Genomic DNA, 17,098 nt, shown 5'->3' on the forward strand with positions numbered 1-17,098 from the left:
ACTTGCATTAGGATTCACTGCTTCACAATAAAAGCAGTCACGCTGATGAGATAAGAGGCTATTTCTATTGTGAAGCAGCCACCAGAAACAGTGTGCTATCTTTGTCAAATAAATGAAAGAATTTAAATGATTACACAAAGTCTAGAATTTTGGGTGACTTATTAATTTAGCATTTAGTGAAACACAAAATAATGTATTCATGCATAAACCTTTTCAGAATCCCTTCTCCATATGTTCATTATGCAGCGCTTCCCCATTTAGTCTAATGAACGAAAAGAAAAAGAAACACAAAGTCTTTTCCCACAGAAGACTCATGCTGAGAGGGACGAGCATGCAGCACGCAGGGATGTCAGGATTGTGGTGATAGTGTGGCACAGGGGTCGCACGATTCCCCTGAAGGCATGACGGCGGTGAAACTCCTCCTCCTGATCCTCCTCCTCCTCCTCCTCCTCCTCCTCCTTCGCCGGGTTAGATGACTGGCGCTGATCTGTCATTTGTGACCGTTGGCCTCAGTTTTATTGTCGCAAACGGATTCCCTCCTCTGAGGTGAGACAATGGGAAACAATCAGAATGCTGGTGTCTAAATTGATCATCTTCTGATCAATAACAGACCTGACTAACTCAGAATGTGAGTTTTGGTTAGTTGTGTTCGGACACTCACCCTAGAAAATGAGCCTTTGCAGTCCCATTGGCTAAAGAAACCTGTAGTTAAAAGAGAAGAGAGGACTGATAGGGTCATTTGCATATTTTCAATTGTTTTATGTAACTGTTATCCCAAACAAGGACCCTTGAAGATCCAGCAGATAAAGGAAGTAACACGCATCACTCGGCCCACAGCACCAGCCACCACATCTCAACTCCCTCCAGCTGGGAGTAAAGTCAGAGCTGCCAAACTGGTTGGATGAGATTTCTCGTCAATAATTTCCCAAGTGCAGTGGAGCTTTACAGACTTAAAGTACCTCTTACTGAGTCTGGAATCTTGACAATCTGGAAAAGCTGGCTGGGGACGGAGTTTTCTTTTTTCTTTCTTAGGGAAGGACAGCAATCTTATTGCCGCCACAGAGCCAAGTGAGCAGAACGACAATCAAAAAAAAAGCTATGAGGGGAACTATAGTGCATTTATAAAATGCTATGAATAAAGTTAAGTTTGCAGGGATGCCATTGTAGTCAAAAGAACCACTGCCAACTCAGATTGTTGTTTAGATTTGTTTTGATCAGATAAAAACATTTGTTTGAAAATAAGATTTTTTTCTTTGATGTATTTAGTGTGCATGACAAGGCAGCCATTATAATTTATAATGATATATTAAATCAGTGCATTATCTAGTATTTGGCTTCTTTTGTATCGTTAACCATGCATTACTCTGTTCTTCCATTAGAGGGCGATAAACATTCAGGAGTCACCAAACATGCAAACAGAATTATAATAAAAAAATTGTTTTTCCCTGAACTACGCCCTTCAGGAAACACCTTTGTTGTCTGACATCAAAAAGTTCTTAATTTTAGTTCAACTCATCACTTTTGGAAGGTCCTGGCATAAAAGTATATAGTAATTCATAATAATCCTTAATCAAGTAAAATTACCACACAAAAACACACAAAAAACACCCAACTAAGTAGCAAAGCCTTAATACAGGGAAAAGGAACCAGTATGATGCCCGTGAGGTTAAACTCAGCACAGCTATGTCCCAACAGCAACTCTAAAGAGCAGAGTCAGGCTTCTGACATGTCAAAAGGAGACAAATAGCTTTTGTTTGCACTGGTATAAGTTTAAATAAATACATATGAAATTGAGATATTAAAAAGGGAATTCTGAAAGCTTTGGACTTCTCATGTTTATAACCTCTCATTGTGGTTTATTTCATGGCAACACCCCGAGGCAGCAGATACAGAGGACACCGAGTACAGATGGAGGGAGAAAGAAGTGTGCTTGGGCTTGCCTGCTGGTTTGGAACAACTACTAGTTCATTCTCGATCAGAAGACACTGTCCAGGGACCAAATTAAATTATGTCTGTACCCTCTTGTGCTTTCTGTCTCCTGCCGTAACTCTCTCCTCCTACCTCTCAATTCCCGAACAAAAGCAGGCTGAGAGTATTTTTCAGATGCCTTTTAAGATAATTTTGACCCATAAACTCCCTGGCGTGTCTCAGACTTCTCATCTTTGCTGTATGACCAGCAGAATGACAGAGGCTAGGCTGCTGTAAAACTCTCAGAGGCCCTTGTGGAAAAACAACCTTCCAGATAAGAAATGTTTACTCGGAATGGTTGGAAGAATTAAGGTGTGTTTCTGCAGTGCCCTGTTTTAGGGGAGTGGACGCAGCGACTAGGAATCCATGAAATGTTTGATAAGACGAGACGAGTCAGTCTGACATGAATCCATTTAACCTGCGTGATGGCATTTTTTATTTCTGTTAAACCATTCCAGTCTGGGATGATGGACTTTAAGACCACAAAGCTAACTCATCGTGAAACATAAGAACTTTTTTGGGAACATGTGATGCCGTGACAAATCAAAGCCGCTCAAGCATGGCACCTGTGCAACTCGCTCACAATCCTCGGTTCTGCCATTAAAGCTGAAGGCCTGGCTAGAAGGCACAACGGCAACAGTTATTAAAAGAATGTCCTGCAGATGGGCCGAAACTCTCGCCTGGTGAGAATTAATCTTTTCTGTGTTCAAGATGGAGAAGAACTTCTTTAAACTCCCCATAAAATCATTTGTCACATTTGCCATGCTTTTTCTATTATATTCATGGTATTAGCATATACAATCAGTAAATAAAAAGGAGCATAGCCTACAGCTTTCTCAAAATAGCATAACAAACTGTAAGATATTAGTATCTTACAAATCGATATGACAGACTTCCTGGTCTTGTCTATGTATCAGTCGGTAGGAAATAGAATTGTCCTTCATTTGGTGCCGTTATGTGGAATCCTGGTGAATGTCATTCCAACTGCTGAGGGAAATACCTGATCAAATATTCACCAAGTGTACCATTAATGCTCCGCAGTTAATCGTTCACTTCATCATTCATTCTCATGTTTGGTGCCGTCTGTCGTTTTCAGCTTTCAGGTTGGACCATAAAAACATTTTAAAAAAATTATTTTTTTAATAAGTTGCATGCATACTTTCACTGTATTGTAAAGTAATTCCATATTTTTAGAAAATATTCATACCATCATTTGAAAGAGCAATAAATATGGGATTCATTTTAAAATGTGTTTGTTTTTTGCCACAATAGCAGCAGGACAGCCTCGCTACATGCTACACAAAAAAGACTGTAATACTTCTTACACTTTGTCTCATTTTCAGGAGACACAATAAAAGCTGAGATTAGTCTCATTGCGCTGACCCAAAGATTATTTAGGCATCAGTGCGGTTGGGACTAACCGGGGTCTGTGGCGAGTTCATCGTTATCTCCGGGTAAGAGGGGGGGTCGTCGCTGTAGTCTGGTGGCGGCAGCAAAACCGGTTCCTCCTCCTCCAGCTCTGGCAGACTGACCACGCTGAGGCTACGCACCGGCGTGCTGACAATACTGCTGCTGCGCGACAGGAAAGTTCTGCTGTCAAACGCCAGTGGCGAAAACGTTTCTCTGATCATCGACCGAGAATTCTGAAATGTGTTGGTACCTGTTTGATACGACCAGATCGGTGCACGGTCTGCAGTAAGATGAGGGGAACCAGCCCCGTCTAATGGGAGACAAAAAATAAAGCACGATATCAGAAAATTCACAAAAGTAATTACATACTAAACACCCTCTATCATATAATTGTTTTTATTGGTCATTGATTTAGTGGATGTATTTAGGTTGTTATCCATTTAGAATGTGATAATATAACAGAAACGATGAGCACTCTTTGAGGGAGCAATTTGACAATAAGAATTTGTATCACAACCAAACATTTCACGTATAAAACATTAACCAGCAAAAAAAGCATTATAATCAAATCTCTGTTGAAAAACCAGTTCTGATAAACAATGAAATGTTTTCAGTGCCTGCAAAATCCAAAATCTTATGAAAAACCGAGGAGGAAAACTGACTCCTGCAAACCAGAAGAAGGTCTGCTTGTGATTCAAGTGCGTTTCTGAATCAGATACAAACCTCAGAAATACATGACAGACATTTTGCTCGCTGAGCCTCCAAAGTCTCGGAGTCACACTGAGGGGAAAACGAGGTCTGATCAGACCAATGCACCGAAGGTGTTGCTAAGAAACAGAAAATAATGCGACTTCGCCCAGAGAAGTCCTCTTCTTGCTGATGACTGACACCAAACCACCTTCATTCACAATATCGCTAAATGATTGACACCGTATGGGGCAGAGAAGCGTTCTGTTTAATTGCCTTTCAAAGTGAAAATGTTCAACACGCGCTCGGCGGTGCTTCCTTCTGCCTCACGAGTCCTAATTGGGCCGGCAAAGAGCTGAGGGCAACCCAGAGGGGGGACATTTAACGGCTCTGTGGCTGCAGCTAAATATTTCCCCTCTGGATAGCATGACGAGACATGCGAAGCTAACAGACGCCAAGTGTGTTTGGACTGGGGGATGAGAGAAAAGGAATTAAAGAGTTTGTTCAATGCCGAATGAGATATCCATATATACTTTTCAAAAATAGATCTATTGTTTATTTTTATGCGCAAGACTAATTTTTCTTTAGGTGTTGTTACTGGGCAGGAAAAGAGACAAGCAAGTTGTTCGACTGTCTCGACAAACATACCAGACATTCTGTGCTTCTATGTGTGACGTCTTTACAAGTATTCAGAGGCGCAGAAAATGAAGGAGGACGTTTAACCTGAGTAATGAGAAAATACTTGGGTGTCATTGCTGCTGCTTGCTGGAATGAAAGCGCATTGTATTCTGTCATCGTGCCAAGAGTTTTGAGATTGCAAATCAACAGTAATTTAGTTTGTCTCACAAACCTTTTAGCTTTGCTAATCTCTGGCTTCCATTTCAGCCGCCTGGAGGTATAGATCTTTGAATACAGGTAATAAATGTGTTGTTTAATGTTTTTAATTGAGTATTCGCAGATACAGGTGTTTGCGGCATTGAAATCAAATGCGTCTCCCAGTGCAACCGAGTGGCTCACTGATGCATATCTAATGGCTGTGGGCACAGAGGAATAAGCTGCACCAGACACTGGCTGCACAGGCAGCGCCTGTCAGACAGGATCACTTCAGTGTTTTTCTTTTCATTGGTTGACAATAAGAACAGAATCACGAGACGTAACCAGAGACGGAGGAATTCATGAAGTCATTCCCGCTGCCGGGAAAACGTTTAAATATATAAGACAAGATAAACTGATAAATGATCAATGAAATAATAAACCTACTGGTGCGTCTTCTCCAGCTCTCCATACAGCCAGCCATCCGTCTCCTCCTGGTTGAACAGGGTGATGTCGTCGCCTTCATCGAAGCTGAGGAGTGTTGGGTTGTTGCCCGCCATGTGGGGAAAGATGGTCCTGACTCTGTGCTTCCTGCTGCCGTCGAGGCTGGACGACAGAGATGGAGACCGGTGCAGATCGTCTTCGAGGCTGCCCACATCTGTAGACAGCAGAGGATCACACAAACGCAAATGAGAGATGTGGAATCAACTGATTTGCAGTTATGATGTTTCCAGCATTGAATTTTAGAGGCAGATTTTTGGGGGCTGCTGGACAGAGTCAGCTTTATCCACACGCTTACAGACGTTGGGGAATGCTAAGCTAATCTATTTTCTTCATGTAGCGCATCGGCTACGAGTCGAGTTACGTTTGGGTTTCAAACTGGGATTTCGTACCCGCGTTGCGTTCTGAAGAAGAGGCGAGCAGGGAAATGGGATCTGGGTTGAACATGTTTGCCAGTGGACTGGTCTGTGCCTTCAGTGGCGGCGCTGGAGGAGGCACCGACGACTCCACGTTGCCCTGAGGAGATGGGGGAGAATATAATCAGCCGATACGATAGGTGACAAACATATCGCTAGACGTTATAGGTTATCGTCTCCCTCCGAGCTGATCGGATAATGAGATCCGGATATTTTACAGATAATCTACCGAGATAAACCACAAAGCAACAACATGAAATACTTCAGGGATACTCCTTGGATTAGACAAGTGAATGAAGCTCTTAAGGACTTTCTGACCCGTCGCTTCAGCTCACAGAGTATATATATATTTAACCCCCCCCCCCTACGGTGCTGGTACTCACCCTGTTGCAGCGTTCATCCGGTGACTGCTGTGGAGTGTTCGACAGCCCCTCTATCATGCTCATCACCGTGTCTGGCACCTTGGTGATGTCCCTGCACTTTTCCTGCCAGCGGGGGAGCTTCACAGCCAGCGTGTCTCTGGCCTGCAGACAGAGAGCAGCATGAACAGACACGTTCACAGACACGTCAGACCATGCAGGATCGAGCTCTCTGGCCACGCTTACCTTCTCGTGGAAGCCGCTAACTTGGTAGGAGAACGTGCAGTGTTTGTCTGCCAGGAAACAGAAACGCCTCTTTTCTTCCATTAGCGCCTCTTTGCAGCCGTCTGCGATGAATTTCTGCATGTCCGTTTGGCGCGAAGAGATGGTCCCCATATACTACAGACAGCATCAGAGGTGTAGGATTAATAGCTAAAAGACTCAAAAAAGACAGGCAGTTCATTATAGACTATTTCTTTACACCTTATGACTTAGAACAGGGGACCACAATGTCCACCAAACTGTTAACTCAGCTCAAGAAAAGGTAGATGAATTTTAAACATACTACTACTAATACAAATAGGACGTAATAATAACAACACAATCTTTACTCCTCTTGCTCTAATCTGGTTTCATTCTCTATCTCTCCAGTATAGCGTGTCAGACAATGAATGTTCACCAAAAAAGGGCTGCGAGTCTTTTGCAAATGCCTTGAGAAAAGGTGCAGAAAAAATGTAAGAAGAAAACAAGCGAGTGGTTCTGATGTTTGCATCAAAGAAGAAAGAATCTTCAAAGTGCAGCTTAAGAGGCCATTTACACGCTGCGATAAAGTTTTGTTTTAATTCCAATTCATTCTATTGACCGAAGCCAAGCTTACCCATCATGCGTCAAAGTAAATCCATGAAAATGGTTGTTAAATTAAAATAAGAACCAGACAGACAATCCAAGCAAAGTAAGCGGAGCGCGGGACCCAATACTTGGGTCATGGAACACCTCGCAAAAGTCATCTCAAGACAGGCCCTGTCAACATTGGCTCAGATAAAATGGTGCAGTGCCACTGGAGGTTGTTGGGGGGGCAGTATAGCAACAGTTCAAGCAGTCTATGGGCATATAAACAAAAAGACAATCGCACCTTTCTAAAAGAGATACTCACTGTTATCCACGTTATGATGCGCTGCTCTTATGTCATACTAATGCACACAATGAAAGCAAACACTGGAATTTCAAATAACTAAAATGTAATTCAATTTGATATTATTTATATAGCGCCAGATCATAGCAGAAAGTTATCCCAAGGCACTTTACAGGTGTAGCAGAGAAAGACGTGCAGGGAAAGACAGAACCTCACTTGAAAATGTCGTCTTGGTGCTTAAAAACCATTTAATCCTTCTTTGCACCAGAAGCTCAAATCGCTCCACGCCATCACAGCTGTACGCTCGTCATGTTCTGATGAGCACGAGGGCAAGAGCGTGGCAGAGCATAATCATCATCACAAAGCCGCCCGAGATACTCGGAGACTGCTGCGTTTCGGAGAAAAGGAACGTTTTCTCACCTCGCTCTCTCTGATCTCGTACTTGGACGAGTTCTTTCCCTGGCTTTTCCTCCTGAGCTTCTTCAGGTCCGTCTTTGAGCGCTCCAGGGACTCGTGTCTCAGCTTGTGCTCCGACTGATAGCGCTTGAAGGTAGCCTACAAGCATGTTTGACAGATGAGGCATGAGACAAGCGAAGGGAGGAGCTGACGCAGTCTTCATTCTAAACACGTTTCTTCGATGCATACGAGCAGAAACAAGCAATCAACCTAAGAACCAGCTTTTAAGGTCTCACGAAGCTTTACAGTCACGACATTCATTTCTACTTTCTTAGCCGGCGGTCCAAGATGAACATATAAACATACTTACGTTCATGTATTTAACATCCAATTCTGTCTTCTTCTCCAACTCCACAATCACCTCTCTGTGGAACCTCTTCAACTGTGCAAAAAAAATAAAAACACACGCATCAAATCCAGTGCATCTTCCTGCATATGCCCTGTTCTAAACGTAATATACAGCTCAGTCACATGGCTCAGCGGCATCGCTGTGAAGGGAGTGGCTTGGTTCATAATGGATTTCTGATAGGATGAGATTCCACCCAGCAGGGATGCTTTATCAGCATGTTAAGGTTAACGATTTACAACCTTCCTCTCTGGCAGAATAAAAACAATTAGTCCAGGAAGTGATCAACTACGTCAGTCAGTGTTGTGCTTCAGCCGCCGCTTTAACGCTCATCTGGAGCATTTCTCCCCGAGGCAGCTGGAACAGAAACAACTGAGGCATCTAAAACGTACTTTTTCCTTTGGTAACCAGTGCTAAAATGAAAAGAGCGAGCTCAAAAGGTCAGAGAAGTTACCCGTCAAGAAAAGACAGCCTATCAAATGGCAAAACTTTTCTTAAAGTAAAAGAATTCATGAAAAATACAAAAACCCTCTGCGTTAGGATCTCAGTCCAAATGAAGTCAGACATTCAGAAAGCGCGTCTCCAAAAAACAAAAATCAAGAGAAGGACCTCGTGCCTACGTCGAGGTAAAATGTCAGCTAGTCCAACCATGAGATTAACGACAATGGGGACAAACATTCGGTTTGTCTTCAGGATGTGCCCATTTGCACAGGCTATACTTACATTCTCTTCCAGTTCATTATGGACCGTCTTGTGGGCCTCTGCAATCTCCATCAATACCTCACCTGGAAAACACGGGGAGCAACGTTTGTCCTTAGAAATGATAAAAACCTTGTTTGGAATGTACGGTCCTGTACTTTTATATCCTGATCATGGCAAGGGAAATATTCAGAATCATTTGTGGAAAAAGAACCAACAAGAAGAAACACCTTTCCAGATCTTTTCGCCAAGCATTGCACGTCTTTAGAGTTCCTAATTCACAGATAACTTATCTACCTTTATTTAAACCACCGTCAATAATGACCTATGAAGCTTTCTGCTATTGTGCAGTCAGATTCAGAACCGTCTCCATTCACAAAGAGGCTACAGAGGAGAAACAATGGGAGGTCCTACTGTAGCTCTGTCACAATGAGGGGACATCTAGACTGAAGGTTTACTATAGGACATGTGTTCTGGTGAAACCCGTAAAAACGGGGCTACCATATCTGGACATGTGACCCAGAGGGATGCGAGCACAGGCCGGGCAACCTGCACAACCTCGGCCATCGTTCGAAGCGCAGGTGTCGAGTTCATTCCTTCATTTTCAAGTGGAAATCTCTCGAAAGTCTTCCGTGTCAGCAAGCTCCACCTAAACACTCAAAGGCTTCTCACCTATCATCTGACATTCCTCCTCTGCCCACAGCAAACACATGACCCGCTGATAGAGCTGCACTTCTGTGACCCAGCAGGCAGCGTGCAGCTACAACAACATTGCCCTCTGAAGGTCACCAGAACGTACTGGTAAATGCCGCCTTTGTACTTGGGACAGCCAGGGGAGGTGCTGGGCTCAGGGTGTGTTTGTATAGACCCAACAACAGACCGCGCCGGGCTGGAAGGGGACGGAGCCCTGAGAAATGCCAAGAAGGGACCCAAAGAGGCAGAACTTTGCACGCCTGCAGGTTTCACAAGGTGTGAAAGTCTGCACAAGGGAAGTGGAAAAAACTTACAAAATTATTCTCTCCAGCTTAAGTGGGGATAAAATCTGGATGCAAAATACCTGGAAATACAACTTCTATCACAGCAAATATTCTGAACTTAATAAAAGTAAGAGAAAACCAACAGTGTTCCACCCTAATTTAATCACAAATGTAAAACACCGTGTTCAGGTTGGGTCACATCAATGAAAGCGCTGATTCACTCATGTGATCTGATGACTCAGAGCTGAACACTTTGCTCGTTCTCCCGTCCACTCCCTTATCAAACACTGAAATTCAACATTGTGTATCCTACTTCAGGCAAAACTAGAAAAGCCCTCGGAGAGCGCAGACCTCCGCCGAGCACCTCGGTCTCCCTATATTGTGACTTACACCAAAAAAAGAATGGCCCTACATTTATTCCATCTCCATTTTTTTTTAGATTCCTTAACCATGAAAACAAACCTCTTAGCAACTGGATTATCATTATTAGTTTAGAAGTTATTCAGAAAAAGCTACACTTTCAGTAGCGGCGGATTCTTCTGGATCTAGAATCGTAGCTTTTGAAGAATATTGAAGTCAAAGCTTCAAGCCTGACTCAAGAAGCAGCGTCTCAAAACACTCGGCATCAGTCACAAAGCGACGCCTGTGTACACGTAATGATTGTTGGAGCAGGGAGTGCCTTGCGTTGGCAACACCAATACCGGATGGTGTCCGATAATGAGACTGAGCAACGATATGACGTTGTCAAGGTAAATACCGCCTCACTACTTGGCACCGTTTCTCCAGCTCACCTTTATTTCACCACTGTAAACTGATGATCCTTCATCTATTGAGCAATTAGCTTCCGAGCAATCTCTGCTGCAGCCATCGCCCTACAGGAACGTCACTGGGCTTGTCCACGCATGCTTAAAGGGTGTGCCATGAAGAAACGTCTCCCTCCAATGTGATTCAGGAATTTAATCTCAACAGAGTGAAGGTGGGGAAGAACACATGCAGATTGCAAAAGATGACTAACTCCCTTCCTGCTATCAGAATGATGTAAAGTTAAATTCACATGAATGAGGTCATTTAATAATTCATCCATCCATTTGATTAATTATTGGACCAGTCATTAATTAGATATCAATATAATTAATATTATTTTATCTCATTGAACCAAACCAACCACACCTTCAAACTCTTGGTGCCGTAGATGTTTATACAAAATACAAAAATACAAAAATCTATCATCAGATTATTACACAAATAATGTCTAGAAGCGACAATTGTTTTCACTGATCTATTATTTATTGATTTGAACATGTACTGTCGACAATTCTGTATTATTATGCCAGCTTCCTGACCCATCATCACACACACACACACACACAGACACCACATTACATTATGTCATTTATTACTAGTAAAAATAAATCTCTCTGCAGCCCCCCAGGCATCAAAAATAAATCTAAAGGCAAAAAACACTTTAAGATGTGTTCTTAGTGTAAAGAAAAACGGTGTTGGTCTAAAATGTTTGGAGATAAAAACTCCCACTAAATACTGGTTGAAATATTTAACATCCTATAAACGACTTATGATGTCGAGCAAACTAAAGGCTCAGAGAGAATCATGTTGTATTTTTATGAAGTGCGACCAAATCCAGTCAATCTCTGTTCTCTTCAGAGGTCCTTCGGAGGAAAGTCGCCGTGCTCTGGACGGCCTTTAGTTTAATGGCGGATACAGGACGAGGCAGTTCGGGGTCGGGGATCATTAGAAAGCTACGGAGTGTGACGAGAGGAGTAATAACGGACTGAACAACGAGTGAACGCCCAGGAAACACGCGCCGTTATATTGGAAGGGCATTTTATCTCGTGTTTTCTTCATTTTGAGGGCACCGAGTCACACTCAACCATGTTTGGACCAGTATAACTCATTCCCAGAGAGACCATTGTCATGCTTTATATCCCCGACGCGTTTCTGCTTTGCTGATGCTTCCAGTGACAATGTCACTGAAGACAAATTATCCATCACACGTCCATGCTGCACCCAAGCACTGTGCGTCTGGAGAATAGTCTGTGAAATAGCTCCATGCAGGATGTTTGAAATGTCACATTCATGACATCATAACCTCCCCTCAAAAACAAATGGCTCCCACTCTAAAGGCAAAACCTGTTACAGCAGCTATCAGCAGGAAACACTCCATTCTGAATTCTTATTCTCCAAGGAGCAAAAGGAATCGCTGCGGCTGACATTTCCATTATTTTCACACTGACTGTACTTAAATATTTCAAAACACAATTTTGACTGGGGTGGGAAAAACAGCTCAAAGAAAAGGTGGAAGGGCGGCGACCGTGCTATTCTTCCTCCTGTAATATTTTCAGTCCCTCATTACCTGCTGCCTTTAAGTGGACTCAAAACTTCCTGTGGAGTCAAGACTTGTGCCAATGCTCAGAAACATTCTATTTGTGCACCAACTAAAAACATCTGAAATATGTCACAGCTTTGCACTACAGATTAACATGAAGAAAAAGGGAGCCCATTAAAAGATGTGAAGTGTTTTCATGTGTGAAGGTTGCAGGGGCGACTGCGCCCTCCAAAAACTAACATCATTCAATATCATTCTCTCATAGGAGATTATGCGAAATAGTGAGGTGAACGGCCGTTTATCTTGATTTAAAAATAAATAAACATCTTAAGATGGGTCTTGGTCTAACTTAGACCCCATTGAATTTTGGATACAAATAAAATCTGGATTTTCCCCATTTACTTATAATGGAGGCTTATTTATTATATATATATATATATATATATCTTGTCAAATATGCATTCAATTCACTCACCAAAAATCAAAGTCGTAAAGGTGTCCGATATGCACTATCATGCAAAATGTCTTCTGGATCTGATCCAGAATGAGGTCAGGAAAAAATATATTTTAATATTGAAAATCACATTTATGGATTCAAAAATCAGTTTAAAATACACATCAACTCTGATTGACTTTTACTTTTCGTGGTTGGTGTGTAAAAGATACCGAGAACAATTTAGAATATTTTGATGAAGATCTGGATCACTATCTGGATCCAGGAATTTCTAAAATATATCACCGGGTTGTTTATTTTTTATTTTTGCCTTGGCAGAGGTTTGCGCTCCCCAAGTGCTTTTCTAGTTTTTGACATTTTTGCGATTCAATTAAAAAATGTCTCCGTCATTTACATACTCAAGGATTTTACGAGTTGCACTGATGTGCATTTGATCACATTGACATGTCATAAGCAGCCATCTTTAAGATGACAAAGAAGAAAGAACTCCATGCGTCAGTGGGTCGTGACACAGACACATGGGCCTCCACAAATGGGCAGGATACACTGGCGGTGGCTTTTGGGGGGGGCAGATGGAGAAAGCGGGACTAAGGGGGTCGGTGATGGGAAGTGTCCTCAGTCGATCCGTTTGCTCAGTGTGTTTGCTGAACTTCACGGGTCACATTAGGCAGCAGCACAGCAGGGCAGGACGGCCGTCTCTGGTCTATACAGACATATTTACTCAAGCTTTCCCCTTTTAAATCTACCAGAGGAGACATTTCTCATCTCTCTCCGTTTATGTATCTGGGAGCTGTAGCCTGACGAACTTGATCAACGCTGCGTCACCGCGGAGTGTGAAGATTTATCTCAATTTTGAAAAACAGATTTCCACTTGCAGAGATTCCCATATTTCTGGTGGAAATTTGTAGTTGGAGCAATTTTCAAAACTTCCTGATGCTTCCAGATTGGACAAAAATAAATGACATAACTCTATTTGACAGACAGGCGACAAGAAGGATGTGGGTGTCTGGATTTGTCCTTTTCTTCATTCATCTCAAGTTCAGCTCGACTGCCTTGTTTTGTTCACGTCTTCCACACAGCAAGCAGCCCTGGGAGATCTCTTCACCCAGCCTGACATCATCAACTTATTATTGGACCATTATAAGCGCAAATGCAATCGAGCGAGGAGAGAAAGCCGCGGCTACTTTTCAAGGACACGAGCAGCACCAGGGAAAGCTTCGGACACAGTTTCCATTTGAAGCTATGTGTTGTATGATAACACGAACAGTGATTTACAGTTCATAATTTTAGAAGTGAGGGCTAAATACTACTACTACTCTACTTTCAGATTGTCCCGTGAGGGGTCGCCAAAGCAAATCAACCTTCTCCACTTCACCCTGTCCTTTGCATCGTCCTCCCCAACACCAGCCACTCTCTTGTCCTCCCTCACTACCTCCATGCATCTTCTCCTGGGTCGACCTCTAGCCCTGTTCCCTGGCAGCTCCATCCTCAGTATCCTTCTACCGATATAGTCCCTCTCTCTCCTCTGGACACGTCTGTGTGAAGTTATTCCCAAGTACAACACAAAAGTACATCACGCAGACCTCCTTCAGATTTCACACATAAAACTCACCAAGCTCTCTGGAGACCGGAGACACGACAGCATTCTCTCCAACCTTAGAGACGGCGTCAAAATAGGCCTTTCCTGCGAGGGTCATGGCTGCATGGGAGACAGACCGTCATGTGACTGGCTCGGACAGCAGCAAAACCTGCACCCACACTATTCAAGAAGCGAGGTTGAAAGTGGGAGAAAGGTGTTTTTTTTTTTTTACCTGTGACTGATTTCTCATAGTTCTTCCCAAGGTTGACCAGGTTCCTCAGTCCTGGGTTGAACTGATCCATCACAATCTGGGAGAAGCAACAACAGGTAGAAATCAGTAAGACAAGCTCCACGTTTATGAATAAGTTACTTTGACTTAGTCACAAACATGTTTAACTCATCTTGCTGAAAATAATAGGCTACTTTCATGGGGACGGGTGGAGCGGGGAAACACATGTAAACAAATGCATGTGCCTTTGCTCTATAAATACTCTGCGAGAACAATGAGACGTTCAATCTTTAACTTGAACCTTCACGTGTGTTTTACGACTCCCTCAAAACGAGCAAAGTCCCACAGGAATTTCCAGACATTTGTGGCATGAACCTCTTCACTCGCCCCCCCCCCCCCCCCTTCACCTCCCTGTCTCTACTCCCCTGGCACACCCTCAGCTGAACAATGGAGGGGCAAGGTATGTCGATTCATGAAGAAAGGAACAGAGTAGAGGAGGGGAAAAAAAGAGGGAAACAGGTTCCTTATTTTATTTCTATTCTCTCCCTTCCAGCTGAAACTGCTGCACACTGTAAACTACAGGCAGGACTTTGTCTGCCTCACACACACACACACAACTTCTATTGCTAAACCAGGTGGGACATTACACTGAAAAAAATGCACTGCATCTTTATCTTTATTCTCACGCGGACACACACACACACACACACACACACACACACACACACTGCTGAAATGTATAAATCCAATAAACTCTCACTGAACTCGGGCACCCAAACCCTTTTTTGTTTTCAACGTTTGAAGATATTGGTCCTCACTGAACCAGAAATGCAGGCCCACACGCTCACACCTCTTTATCACTAGTGAGAGGTAATAGTGTAAACTTGATTAGATCAACCCGGTAAAGAATTAAGCCCTCTGTGTAAAGTAGACTGTGATCACATCACTTGGCAAGATGTAGCCTGTTGATTGAGAGAGAGAGACTTTCCTTCTGGCATCACCTGTCAGATAAACATCCTGCTTTCACTGCTCTGGGGTTTGGTCTGAATCGGGGGTGACTCTAACTCCATTCATCTGGGGTGTTCATGCGAACCCATATAAATGACATGTAAAAGACATTACAAGAGAGGATTTGGCCTTTTACAGTTAGCATTATAGGTCAAATGAATGAGGTTTAATAATAATAAAATGTAATTTAATAATTATATAATTTGGACAAGTTCGGCGGGCCGGATTAAAAAGCCCAACAAGCCGTAGTTAGACTCTAAATGAATGAACCCCTCTTACGATTAAAATAAATAAATAAAGTTAAGATAAGCTTTTTTTTATCAGTCTTTTCTTGCCTTTATTTGTCTGTTGTATTTGTTTTTGTTGACCAAAACAAACAAACAAACAAAACTATTGCCTGAAAGTTGAAGTCCCTGTGCGTAAATGGGCTGATTGAAGGAAGGAACCACCTGTGACCGTGAGGCGTCTCACCTTGTACGTGTTTTCCGTCAGCTTGCTGACGTCCTCCGGAGCCTGAGACATGATGGCAGCTTGTTGCTCCAGCCCAGAAGTCCGACAAATGTAATATCAGCAACAGATCTAACCAGGAGGGTCTTGTATATCCACGCGTTTGCGCAGTCCGAGTGATAAAACTCCACGCACACGCACACGCACCAGCCGGTTCTCTGCTCGCACCCACTCCGCAGCCTCCTGTGGACGCACCGACTGACCGACACGGAGAGTTTACGCAGGCTGACGGAGAGGGCGGGGGGAGAGGGAGGGAGGGCGCGTGACGTCACACGATTTATTTTGGTTTGTAATGATATGTTCATTTATTTTTATGAATTGAAAAGTCAGTATGATCCTCGTGTGCCGTTTTCAACGCATTTTGAAGACATGACGTATTTTGACATCAGTTTTGGTATAAAATGCTCTGATTGGTCCGGAGGCGGCGCATTATCACACATTTATATATATATATATTGTTTATCTTGTATGTTAATATGTAAGTTTGGTGCTTTCATTCATAATCGAGCTGTAATAAGGGTTTGGCATTAATGAGTGTTTCACTTCAACCAATACCTTTTCAGTCATTGTTCTGTTGGTTTTTTTCATTTCATTTTAATTCTTTAATTAATTCTTCTGTCCATAATTGTGGTGTCTTGAAAAAAATGCATATAAAGTGTGTAGTTTGTTGAGGTGGAACCAATCTTTCTGTCTTTGCATAGGACAAATTGTGCTGAGATATTTATTCAAGAACATTGTGCAATACCATATTAACTCATCGTGTGTGTTTTTTTACGTAAAAAGGGGTTATGTATACAAATCAGCAATAATTATACTGTAGTGGGCTGAGACTGATAGCATTTACAATACTCAGTTAAATGCCTTATTATAGCGTTTTCATATTACCTTAAAGGCGCGATGTTAGACTGTATTTATTGTAATTATAATAACTGTATTAAACCCACTGTCATTGGGTCAAATAACATTGTTATATCGTGTAATATCAAACATTACTTCTCATAGCCTGAAGGGGGCGACACATTCCTCCAAATATGTTATGCGCATTTTTCACCTTGCGTGCCTTCCCCCAGGCTTTCAGACATTGAGTGATAAAAAATGAGTGGATTGATGCACTTTTGACCCTTCAGAGTACTTACTGATAGTTATCACTGTGTACATGCAATTGTATTCTTCTCCGCTGTATATGTATATACAGCATATGAATATTAATCAA

General features: G+C 42.6%; 1 protein-coding gene across 1 annotated transcript; it reads right to left on the bottom strand.

Moving 5' to 3' along the window:
• Positions 1-462: 462 nt before the first annotated feature.
• On the bottom strand, positions 463-15,900 carry baiap2l1a (BAR/IMD domain containing adaptor protein 2 like 1a). The gene is made up of 14 exons (XM_068754521.1): positions 15,850-15,900; positions 14,374-14,449; positions 14,175-14,261; positions 8,812-8,873; positions 8,053-8,124; positions 7,707-7,841; positions 6,401-6,553; positions 6,179-6,319; positions 5,772-5,895; positions 5,326-5,536; positions 3,629-3,688; positions 3,390-3,540; positions 662-702; positions 463-541 (listed from the first exon to the last, which is right to left on the bottom strand). The coding sequence occupies exons 1-14, from the start codon at positions 15,898-15,900 to the stop codon at positions 469-471; spliced, it is 1,437 nt and encodes a 478-aa protein (XP_068610622.1). The 3' UTR covers positions 463-468.
• Positions 15,901-17,098: the final 1,198 nt, after the last annotated feature.

The sequence above is a fragment of the Brachionichthys hirsutus genome, chromosome 21, assembly GCF_040956055.1.
Source record: "Brachionichthys hirsutus isolate HB-005 chromosome 21, CSIRO-AGI_Bhir_v1, whole genome shotgun sequence".
NCBI classification, from domain to species: domain Eukaryota; kingdom Metazoa; phylum Chordata; class Actinopteri; order Lophiiformes; family Brachionichthyidae; genus Brachionichthys; species Brachionichthys hirsutus.